Source organism: Peromyscus maniculatus, chromosome 1 (assembly GCF_049852395.1).
Source record: "Peromyscus maniculatus bairdii isolate BWxNUB_F1_BW_parent chromosome 1, HU_Pman_BW_mat_3.1, whole genome shotgun sequence".
NCBI lineage: Eukaryota > Metazoa > Chordata > Mammalia > Rodentia > Cricetidae > Peromyscus > Peromyscus maniculatus.
Window position 1 is genome coordinate 157,011,164 of NC_134852.1, and position 11,853 is coordinate 157,023,016.

General features: G+C 53.6%; 1 protein-coding gene and 1 long non-coding RNA gene across 4 annotated transcripts; one reads left to right on the forward strand and one right to left on the reverse strand.

Moving 5' to 3' along the window:
- Positions 1-300: 300 nt before the first annotated feature.
- On the reverse strand, positions 301-9,106 carry Ankrd13d (ankyrin repeat domain 13D). 3 transcript variants are annotated; one of them, XM_006980552.4, is made up of 15 exons: positions 8,688-9,106; positions 8,013-8,148; positions 7,798-7,922; positions 7,044-7,089; positions 6,819-6,962; positions 6,407-6,596; positions 3,655-3,721; positions 3,173-3,254; positions 2,901-2,962; positions 2,674-2,804; positions 1,541-1,698; positions 1,330-1,446; positions 1,079-1,242; positions 907-998; positions 301-669 (listed from the first exon to the last, which is right to left on the reverse strand). In XM_006980552.4, the coding sequence occupies exons 1-15, from the start codon at positions 8,775-8,777 to the stop codon at positions 456-458; spliced, it is 1,818 nt and encodes a 605-aa protein (XP_006980614.1). In that variant the 5' UTR covers positions 8,778-9,106; the 3' UTR covers positions 301-455. The 3 variants fall into 3 exon arrangements, with proteins under 3 accessions (XP_006980614.1, XP_042114774.1, XP_042114779.1); XM_042258840.2 differs by lacking the exon at positions 907-998 and having other exon boundaries at positions 8,688-9,104; XM_042258845.2 differs by lacking the exon at positions 8,688-9,106 and having other exon boundaries at positions 7,798-7,936; positions 8,013-8,089.
- Positions 9,107-9,495: 389 nt separating this feature from the next.
- On the forward strand, positions 9,496-9,880 carry LOC143269820 (uncharacterized). Its single transcript, XR_013046586.1, has 2 exons — positions 9,496-9,618; positions 9,716-9,880. It is a non-coding gene; the product is annotated as an uncharacterized LOC143269820 (long non-coding RNA).
- The last annotated feature ends 1,973 nt before the right edge of the window (positions 9,881-11,853 follow it).

The following is an 11,853-nucleotide window of genomic DNA, read 5'->3' on the forward strand; positions in this document are numbered from 1 at the left end:
CACTCTGGTAGAAGATATTTGAATCTGGGTAGGAACCTGTGCCTAGGCAGCAGGGATGAGGGAGGGAGCTTTCCCCAGTGGGTACAACCGGAAGCCCCAGCCTTTTTCTCTCCCCCTCAGGAACGTGGGCCAGGTTCTGGGGAGACGAGGTCTGGTGGCCAGGGGAACCTCAGACTCCCGTGGAACACCTGTGAGTGGATGGCCTTATTTTACAGCTGTAGAAACAGAGATGAGGTCACCATCCTTCAGTAGTCCCCATCCAGTGTCCCCTTGGTTCCAGCCCATGGAGCACAGCGAGGCTACTGCTGACGGTCTCTTTATTTCCACCTTGGCCTCACTGCCAGCCTACCTCCGGGACCCCAGACCCCAAGCTCAGCAGCAGACAGTTTATAAATAAATAAATACAAAACAGGCAGAAGGAATGACCCTGGAGAGCCATTCCAGGGCCGGGCAGCTCAGTGCTCTGTGAGCGACAGCTGCAGGATCCGCTGCAGGTCTTCTTCCTCCTGCTGACCTCGTCGTTCCCGCTCTTCCTGTTCCCTTGAAGACAACTCGAGAGCCAGGCGAAGCTGCTCCTCAAAGCTTGGGGGTGCAGGGGATGGAGGTGTCCTCTGAGGAGATTCTGGACCCCTGGACTCTGTGGACAGCTGTAGGCTTTCCTGGAGGGCCCTTCAGGGCCAGGGTTGAAGAAGAACAAACCAATGAGAGGGCTTGGGGAGAAGCCAAGAGCATGAAGTTGTGAGGGACGATGTCAGGGAGAGAGACAAGCAAGACTCTCGTGGCCCTTCCTGCTCCTGGCGGTGAGCAGCGTTTGGTCTCGTGACGGTACGGAGGCCTCGGTCAGAACTGCCTTACTTCCCACCCCCCCACCAGTCAGGACCCACACACAGTTCGTGGGGGACTCACTGCTCCAGCTGAAGCTGCTCTTCAAACACTGTGACTTGGGGAGGAGGGAGAAGGCCAGGCCGTGTGTTGGTCAGGGCTTCCCACACAGTCACCTGCAGCAGTCAGAGCCCAGAACTGTCACCCCAGGCCTGTGGCTGGGGAGGTCATGACCCACCTTCCACCGGCACCCCACCTGCTCTGCCTCTGTGCCCGCCTCGAGCAGGCTCTGCTGGATGGCAAACTGAAGCAGGTCATCGTCCTCGTCCCGAAGGGGTTCGCTGCGTTCAGCACCCAGCACACTGTACCCCTCCGGCACCTCGAACACAGAGGGGTCCACCTCACATGGAAAAGGGTTTCCTGGGCAGGGTAACAGGAGTCGCGTTCAGTTCAGCCCCAAGGCTGATCGGGGAGCCGCACAGCCACCTAGCTCTCCTGTAGCCATACCTGAAGCAGAGCTGGCAGAACCGGGGGCGGGGACCCACACGGAGCTCACAGGCTCATCACAGCCACACAGGTTACTGAAGGTGATTCGGGCATTGAGCACGTGGAAGAGGGGAATCTCTGAGAGGAGAGAGCCAGGTTTGAGCTGCCTGCCCCTTGCAGTAACCCCAAACCTGAGGAGGGTGTCATGCCTGAGTCCTGGCTGCCTTCTCACCAATCTTGACCGGGAAGCCTGGCGGGAGGCGGAGAGTGATGAAGTCCCGCAGCTTGGCAAAGTGGGCATTGCTGATGGCCATCAGGTCGATGATGGGCGTCACCTGGTCACCCAAGGACAGCGGGTGCTCCTCACTCAGCCACAGTGTCGCCTTGAACCTATCCAGCCAACCAGAGAAAGTGGGTCAGGGACCCTGGTGCCTCACCCTTTCTGGTCGCCGGCCCATGGTGTTGCCCTTTTCCCTGTCCGGCTCCTATGGACCGCTGCCCCAGGAACTCAGCACTGGCTCTGAAGCCTGATAGGTCTCAGCTCCTGGCCCATTCTGGTGCTGATGGCTCTTTTGATCTGCATGTGGAGAGGCAGGAGCCAGCCTGTGGGCTTATCTGGGCCTTATCTACAGCCTGGTCTTTGTCCGAAGCTAGTCAGCACTATACACTTGACTGTGCTGGACACAAACACCAAAGCGCCGTGCTTGGGGGTTGAGCCCAGCCCAGAGGTCAGCACTTTGGGGTTGAAATCTCATCTCCAATCAATGTCTGAGGAGAGACACGTGAGGCTGCGTGACATCTGTGGGACCCGCTCTAAAGCATCTTCACCGTGACTACATCCATGTGACCATGGACATCTGGTTGACTTTTTGTTTTTCTGAAAAAAACAGACTCCCAGAAGGGAAGATTATTTCCTTGTGATATAAGCAAGGACGGCAGAGCTGTGGGTCCTTCCCACTCCGTCATGCTCTGGTCCCAGGCACATGCTCACTGAGTTGAACAGAAAAACAAGCCAGGAATGGTGGAATCCCGCCACTTGGACTGTTTTGAGTTGGAGGCCAGCCTGAGCTACATAATGAGCTACAAGCCAGGGCTACAAAGTGGGACCCTGTATCATAAAGCCCAAAACAAACAACAAACAAACAAACAAGCAAATACATCGGTGACGTCACCCAAATATGCCCAGGTGCATGCTAGGTGTCCAAACCACGGCAAAGACAGACGTGGCTCCCACCCTCTGGAGCTGGTCAGGGAGAAATCTACTAGGTGAGCAGATCCCTCACTGTGACGCACTCCATGCATGACTGGACTCTGCTGATGCTCACAGTCTTTGGTGGGACTCCCCAACCTGCCCCCAGACCTCACCTCTGTACTTTGCTGGACATCTCGATGGGGCGGCCAATGTTTCTCGATTCCAGGCTGAAGCTGGGGTCAAAGTACTCCTCGGGGGAAATTGCTGAGGGGTTGGTGGGGCTGGCGGCCTGCTGCACGGGAGCCTGAGTGGACCCCAGGGTGGGACTTAGTCCTCAGTATGACCAGGAACGAGCCCCACCCACCCAGGCTTGGCCCGGCCCTTCCCCAGCCAAGCTCACCCCACTGTGGGAAGAGTGCTGCTGGGCCATCCCCAGGAAGGACTGGAACGGGGTCTTCCCCCCTGAGAAGAAGTAGTCAGGAGTTGGAACCATGAGGGAACTCTGGGCAATTCCCCAGCCTGTGTTCTGCCATTCTCTTCCTTGGGAGCCTCTCGCTGGGTGGGAGAGGGTTCCGGGCGGAAGAGGGAGGCCCCCCACCCTGCCTGGGGTTGTGGAGCCCTGGCCCCACACCACTGGATGACTGGGCATCAGGCAGTCGCACCTGGGTTTACCTTTGTTCCTTAACTTGTCCTGATCGGAGAGGTGCTCTGTTCGTGTGCGCGTCACCAGCTCCACATTGGTGGCGCTGTACACCTGTGGATAGATCGAGGGGAGACACAGGGAACTCAGGGTTCAGAGCCTGTTCTTCATCAGCCCAGGACTCAAGTCCTCTGTTCCCAGAGACACACAAAATTTCCCCGCAGGAGAGCAAGTGGCAGCGTCTGAACCCCAGGAGTCACTAACAGGGACATGTAGTCAGAGAGCCAAGAAAAACAAAAGACAACAAAAAAGCACCCATGACTTCATCTCAGAGCCCAGGGAGGGGTGAGCAGGGGCTGGGTCTCTGGACCACAAAAAGTCACTTTGGTTGATTAGGCTTCTGGGGTCAAAAAACCGATTGCCCCTCCCCCTCCACAGCATGGGGGGTGAAGCAGCTTAGCCTCCAGGTCCCACAAGGCTATCCCCAAGTCCCCAGCCCAGCAGCCCCTCCTGCCTTAGCCTCGTAGCCACTAACAGTCTCCATCTTCTCAGACCGCCATCCCCAGATACCACATTTGTTCCTGTAACAGAGCAGACAGGAGAGGTGAGGTCACGCCCCCTCCCCGGTCCACCCAGCTGGGGGCCCTGAGCACTCAACTGCCGAGGTCCTTGCCCACAGTGACACACGGAGGGGCCTGGACTAGAAGGACTGGACAGCGATAACATTTTCACAAGGCCAAGGACTAGAGGCACACAAGCAATTCTTTATTTTATTAGGTATGATAATGGTGCTGGGGCTCAGTTAAAAACTCTGCATGAATACAGAAACCTTTATTATTGAGATGACAAGATATCTGGGATGACTGGTTCTTGTTACTGTTGTTTGAGAACTCACTCTGTAGACCAGGCTGATCTTGAACTCACAGAGAATCATCTGCCTCTAGCTCCTGAGTGTGCACACATACATACAAAAATATGATAGTAATCTAGATGAAATGGACGAACTACTGAAGCTGACATAGGAAGAAATCATCTAAACAAGGTCTACAGCAAGTGAGCAGATGGTTCTCTTTCTCTTCACCATCGTCTACCCGGAGAGAAAAGTACAGGACTAAAGGCTTTACCATGGAATTCTATCAACAGTTTAAAGAATTAGTGCCAGGTATTTGCCAACTCTTCTATAAAATGGATGATGAGGTCATACTTTTCAACTCCTGTTATTATATTTTGCCCACATATCAAAATCAGACAAAGATATGAAAAGGAAACTGCCAGCTCTGGTATAACTCAGGGTGCTTGCCTGGCACGCAGGGACCACCAGCACAGAAAGATAGAGAGAAGTAAGGGAGGCACGTAGACTGGCTACAGACCAGTATTTCTTATGAATATATAGACAAAGTCCTCATCAAATTATTAGCCAACAAAATCTAACAAGCCGGGCAGTGGTGGCGCACGTCTTCGATCCCAGCACTTGGGAGGCAGAGGCAGGTGGATCTCTCTGAGTTTGAGGCAGCCTGGTCTACAGAGTGAGTCCCAGGACAGCCAGGGTACACAGAGAAACCGTATCTTGAGAGAAAAAAAAAAAAAAAAAAAAAAAAAAAAAAAGCTGACAAAATGGCTTATTGAGTAAAAGCACCTGCCACCAAACCTAATGACCTGAGCTAGGTCCCTGGGACCCAACTGGTAGAAGGACAGAACCAACTCCCTAAGGCTATCCTCTGACTTCCATATGTGCATCACGGCATGCATGTGTGCATGTGACACACACACACACACACACACAGGCACACACACAATAAATAAATATTTTAAAAGGTACAAAAAATTATTACAAAGCAACAGTCATTACGATAGCGAAGGTGCATGCCTTTAATCCCTGCACTTGGGAGGCAGAGGCAGGGGGATTCTGCGAGTTTGAGGCCAGCCTGGTGTACAGACTGAGTTCCAGAACGGCCAGGGCTATACAGTGAAAAATCTGTCTTGAAAACAAACAAACAAACAAAAATAAAATAAATAAAACAAACTCAATTGGAATAGACATTTGTCAAAAAATAAAAATAAATAAAATGACCCAATTTGCACATAAGAAAATCTTCAGCATCATTAGTCATTAGAGAAAGGCCAATCAAACCCATAGTGAGGTGTCTGTCCCATCCATCAGCCTAGCTGGAATGCCGAAATCAAAGAATGACCAATAAGGAACATGGGTGAGAATGTGGGGAACAGACTGTTGGTAGCAATGTAAAATGATTCGGGCCACTTGGTAAAGAGTCTGGCATTTCCTCAAACAAACAAAAAAAGATGGGGTTGTTATATAACCCAGCAGTTCCACGCCAAGGTTAGTAACGTATCTAGGAAAAATGAAAACACACATAAAATTTATATGGAAGTATACAGTTTGATTATTCCTAATAGGCAAACTGCAGGAACAACCCAAATGTGATGGAATTATATAAATAAAGAAATAAAGAATAATTGTTGGGACTGGAGAGATGGTTAGGTGCATTTTACCTCTGTTTTTGCAAAGGACTGGTGTCGGTTCCCAGTACTCACATGGTTTACCACCATCTATAACTCCAGTTCCAAGGGCTCTGATGCCCTCTTCTGGTCTGCTTGGGCACTGCATGCACACAGTGCTCACAGATACATGCAGGTAAAACCCTCATACACATAAAATAAAAATAAATCTAAAAAAAAGTAATTATGGTATGTTCGTACAATGCATTCATCCATAAAAAGGAGTGAAGACTTACATCCTACAGTTACAGTTTGGATGGACCTTGAAAACATTATAAAGTGAAGAAATCAATACACAAAAAGCAACAGATCTTCAGATTCCATTCATGTGCAAGTAGCAACAGAGAATAGATCAGTGGATACTTCGGGCTGGGTAAAGGAAGACTGGAGCTCAAGAGTTACTTCTTGAGATGATAAAAACCTTTAAAAAATTGACCGCGATGATGGCATATATTTGTTAACAAAAACCACAGTAACCCCTGAACCCCAATCTAAGCAGTCTCTAGTGCAGGTGGGCTCAGCCTCCCACAGGTGTCAGGAGCCTTAGGGATAGGTCTGCTTTTATTAAGGGTGGTTTACATTGGGTGTGGTGACACACACCTACAATCCCAGTACTCAGGATTTGAGGCAGGAGGGTCTCTAGTTCAAGACCAGCCTGGGCTACACAGTGAGACCCTAACTTTTAAAAACTGTGTGCTTTCCTATCTCTCTTTCATGGCCACCCATGGTGTGCCAGGGCCCCAACCGACCTCTCAAAGGCCACATTGCGAGTGTCCAGGTGGGTGGAGACAATAGGAGATGTGAGGCGACTGGCCACGTGTTCTTCACTGGGCCGCATGGCAGCCAGCAATGCTTCCGGTTCATGCAGAGCTGGACCTAGTGTCTCCGTGTGCACCACCTGCCGGTCATGGTCCACTTCCATCACCAAGGCCCCTGCCTCTGTCGGCCGCAGGGGTGTCACAGGAGGGGAACAGATCAGTGCCAGGCCCACCAATGAGCTATCCTCAGCCACCTGCTGCTAAGTAGGTCCATCCTCAGCCCCTTGGTCCCCCTCCACCCTCAGCTTCCGTCTCCACTCCCAGAAGGGGCAGAGGTAGAAGTCACAGGAGAATCTGAGGGTGCCCGCACCCTTGTCCCTGCCACAAGTGCCCCAGAGCTCACCCTGACCCCTGAAGATGAAGCTCCTCCGGCCACGCTGCCAGGTCATGTGCTCAAAGCCCAAGAGACTAGTGTCCACTCGTAGGCTCTCACCACGCTTCCACACACGGTACACATCGCTTGGGCACATCTTGGACACAAGGGGTACTGCAAGGAGTCTCAGAGTCATCGGGAATCTTCCCCAAATAGCCCGCTCCAAATCTTAGCAGCCCATCGGTCCCCACTCACCCCAGCTGGTGAACTCCCACTTCATTTCCACGTAGAAATCAGGGGCCTAAGAGAGACCAAAGCTACCTGTTAGGGCCTGTGAGTCTGGTACCATAGCCTAGAAGGCCTTGGGGCTCACAGTCCATCACTGCTCTTTGGGAGCCCACAAATTGTGCTGCAGTGCTGTGGCCCATCTACACTCCCACTCCAAACCAACCCTGCCAAGGAGAGGGCCCAAGCAGGCCCTAAAATGGTCTACAGATAAAGAAGCCATCAGCACTGGATGGCCTGGGGCCAGTCAACATGGCCCACAGGCCACTGTGGGGCCCTCCAAGGGCCTTTGCTTTTCTGGGTCTCAGAGTCCTGATCTGTAAAGGGGACACAATGACACTTCCAGGAACAACTGTGCTCCTGTCCTCTGCGTGCTTCAGGATGAAGTAGGCATTCCAGGGTCCAGGCCGTCTCTACCCAGTCACCCTTCTGGAAATTTACCTTCTCTAGGAGGCTCCAGGCCTACCATTCTGCCCAAGAGATTCCTGACATCAGGAACCCCTTAGTGCTGCTGAACCCTTTCCTTCCAAAGGACCTAGCCCCACGTGCATGGGCCCGGGAGCCTCTATTTCTCACACGACCTTTGGCAGAGGTAAAGGCAGTGGGAAAGCATACTGCACAGTCCAGGTACTTACTCTTCAAAGGCCAGGCCTGTCACAGGGACCAGGGTGACCCCTTATGATACCCCACTCCCTTACTGACCACATCCTATACCCTACCACACCTGACGGAGTTTGTTGAGCAGTTCTGGAATGCCAGCCAATCTCTGTGTGGCCCTCTGGAAGTCCCGATACTGGAGTACCAACTGCACCATCTCAGGGTCTCCAGTGCTGACTGCCTCCTGCAGGACTGGAGATAAATGGCTGCTGGGGAAGTCCTCTTAGTGACCCCAGGCTTGACCGCTCACTCCCACCCACCAGCCCCTGCCCTGCATAGTACCTGCCCAGCCCTGGTGGCTCTCTTTGCCCACGTTGGCATTATGTCGAAGAAGGACTCTCACAGACTCCAGGTTCCCCAAGGACACAGCCAGCTCCAGAGGGGTCCGCCCTCGGGGATCCTCCTGTTCAATGTCGTGCTGAGGGAGATGGGACACTCAACACAAGGCAAGAGAGAGCCAAAGCAAGGAGGTCACAGGGTTGAAACGGGCTAGAGTTACATGGGAAATAAAGAGAGTAACCGGGTCAGTGGGAAGATAGAGGGTGGCCTATGTGGGCTGGAGGATGTCGGGGTAAGGGAGGCAATGAGAGCCAATGGCAAGGGTCTGCTCATTCCTCCTGCCCGCTGCGACCCATAGAGTTGGGGGCCTAGCGGCAGAGTCTAGCGAGGGATGTCAAGAGTCTGGATCAGCTTGAGGACCAAGAGCAAGGTTCTTGTCCTCAATTTAGCTCAGAGGTGGAGGGTGAATCCGAAGCTTAGTGCAATACGAAGTGGGCAGAGAGCAGAGCTAGGCCCAGCGCCCGAAGATGCAGCTAAAGGGCAGGTGACCTGGGCTGCCGACAAGGCTGGAGCTAAGGAGTCAGGATGCGGCTGCGGAGCAGAGCAGGGGCAAGTGGGGTGCAGGATGGATTCCGCACCTCGGCATGGGGACCAACCGGATCCACCGCAGGGCCTCACCTGGCGGCTGTGCAGCGCGGCCTCCAGTTCGCGGTGCCGGTTCGCCCAGACTAGCCGATGCAGTGGGAAGGTGGGGCCCAAGCCGGCCATAGTGGGCCTCAGCGCCGCATCCCGAGAGGACGGCCCAGCCCTTCTTGGCCTGCGCCTGGCACTGCCCCCGCGCCTCCGCTCCGAGCCGCACCTCAGCTGCGCCGGCCACAGCCCCGCGGACCCCTGGGCAGGAGCCGCGGCAGCAACAGCGAGGGCGGCAGGGAGGGCGGGCCGGGGGGAGCGGGGGCGGGGCTACATGGGGATAGGGCGTGGCTTCGGGCTCCGCGCCCCCTCGCCTCCAGCAGCCATGGCAACCACTGCAGGCCTGCGCGCTGGGGGCGGGCGGGGGGGGGGTTTGTCCAGTCTCCAGGGCAACCACACGCGCCCCTGGAACAGCAGGAACCTCGTTTCGAAGCCGCCAGGGTCGGTAGGGGGCGTTCCGGAGGGCGGGGCCTAGCTGCATCTCTACCCGTGCCTGCAGAGGGCGCCCCATGCCCTGCGCAGACCACCTTCCTAGTGGTCTAGAAAGGGAGGGAAGGGCCGGGAGGAGGGCGGAGAGGCTTGGTGGAGCGGGTACTGGGCCCTGAGACCTCCGTGTGCAATAGGCCCTAGTCTGTTGCTCTTACAGACCCTCGCCCACAGCGTGTCCTTCCACCCAGCCCACTCCTGGGTTCCACAGACACCGACTGGCCTTTTGTGTGCGGTTGAGATGGAAAATCTTGACCTCATCCCTGCCAGGCAAGGCACTCAGCTTCTGGAGATGAGCACCCAGCAACAGCCCCTAATGCTGACCCATCTAAACCTCTTCCCCAAGGATCTGGCTGGCCCTGATTCCTGGAAGACATCACACCATGAACGAGGAACCCTCCACCAGCACTGGAGTCAGGAATAGGAATACTGGGTATGAGAACACAGGCGTTCCTGGTGGGAAATTGGCCGCGGTGCACACTGCCACCACGTGGGTCCCTTTTGCAGAGGCTGCATTTTACTGTCAATAGGGAAGGAAGGAGAGTTTTGAAACAAGGCCGTTACTTCCACCCACACAGGAACTGGGGTGCAGGCAGCCACCTTAGGCCCGGCCCCTGGTTCTCTTCAGTCCTACCATGGGGTCTCTGATCCCGGTCTTGGTGAAGCCGTAAGTAAACCAGACTTCCCAAAACTGATCCACTGGTCTGTTTCTCCATTTTTAAAACTTACATTTGATTAATTATCCATTCATTCTTGTGTGGGGGTGCCCATGAGTGTAGAGGTCAGAAGACAACTTTTGAGTTGGTTCTCTCCCACCCTTGAACTCAGGTTGTCAGGTTTGACAGCATGTGTCTTTATCTGATGAGCCATCTTGCTGGCCCTGTCTCCCTATCTGTAACAGTTAATGGGTGGAGAAAGCCCATTAACTTGAGGCTCCCTTCCTGCCCTAGGATGCCCTCATTTCTGCAGCCTGATTGCCACCTTGACCCCTCTCTCCTTGTGGTCAGGTGGCTGATAGCTCTCCTGCTCCCCACTCCCCGCTCCTCGCCTTGTGTGGTACAGTCAGGTCTTCGGTGATAGCTGGACGTAGGAAGGAATTCAAGGGCTTCTGAATGTCCAGAGCTCCACAGTTAGGGTCTGCTGGCCTCTGCTTTCGTCAGAGACTGTCCTGTCCCCACATCCTCTCCACCCTGGACCTGGAAGGGCTACGAGTTGCTGCAGTCTTGAGATTTCTCCACCAGCTCTTACTTCTCTGCCAGTGAACCTCTTTTCCACACCTGACACCCATGTGAGCCTCTCCTTGCTGAGAGCTTGTCTGCTCCATCCTCCTACCGCCACCCGATGCCACCTCTACACCATCTCTGGCCTTAGGTACTCCATGTTGCCTCATTAGGGTGTCAAAAGCCATATCCAAACACCTTTACCTTCTTCCTCCCAGGCCAGCTGTGCTCTGGGATGTCTTACTTACCTCTTTTTGTTGTTATTGGTTTTTTTTGTGTTTGTTTGATTGGCTGGATAGTTTTTTGACATAGGGTTTTGAGACAGAGTTTCACTGTTTAGCCTTGGCTCTCCTGGAACTCGCTCTGTAGACCAGGCTAGCCTCTAACTCATAGAGTTCCACCTGCCTCTGTGAGCCACCACTGCCCAGCCGTTTGTCTTTTGAGGGTCTCATTATGCAGCTTTGGCTGGCCTGGAACTAACTGTATAGACCGGATTGGCGTCAATCTCATACATTCACCTGCCTCTGCCTCCCAAGTGCTGTGATTAAAGGTGTGTGCCATGCCCAGCTCTATCTAACCTCTTGAATATTCAACCTCTTGAATATTCCTAATATGCTCCAGGGTTGACCACCTACTTCTCATCCCTAACCTTGGCCTGGCCTACTACACTGCTCAGCCATTTTCTCCTCTCTGGCCTCTTTCACTTCTTCCTTTACGATTACCATTCCAAGATGGTCTTCCCCAGACAAAAGCAGTGACTCTGTCTTCTTTCTTCTCGCAGTGACCAGCCATTTGTTTTAGAGAACTGAAACTTGAGAACTAAGCCAGACATGGTAGCAAACACTTGTAACCCCAGTACTTGGGAAGTGGAGGCAGGAGGATGAGGAGTTCAAGGCCATCCCTGGCTAGATAATGAGTTCGAGACTAGCCTCTGCTAACCACTCAGAGCCAAGCAAGTTCAAGCCCTCAGTCTGTTCATATCTCCAGGCTGCAGTCACTGAGTATTCTGGGCCCGTGCTGAGTTAAGGCTGGCCTTTCAGGGCCCCAATGCCTGGTTCCTTCCTTTGTGTTTTGCTGACTGAGACACTCATAAGTGCCTGACCCTTCTTGGTCTTAGAAACATCTCCCCCAAGGACCACTCCAATGCTGGAGGCCCAGCTCAAATGCCATTTCACCAAAGAACACACGGTATCTGTCTTAGAACTATCTCCTTCTCTGTGCACCCCACCCCTGCACCGGACAGGACGGGCAATGGTGCTTACATGCTCTGTCACCAGTTCCAAAGACCTGGAGCAAGGACACAGGAGAAAGAAGTTCATTCTCAGGAGATAGGCTTGATGTTGGGGCACCCCTTAAGTCCAGTGACCCTGGCAGAGGCTGTACAGTGAGGCCACAAGAGGCCAAGGCCAGCCACAGCCGGAGGGCCAGAAGTTGCAGTGTGGACGAGA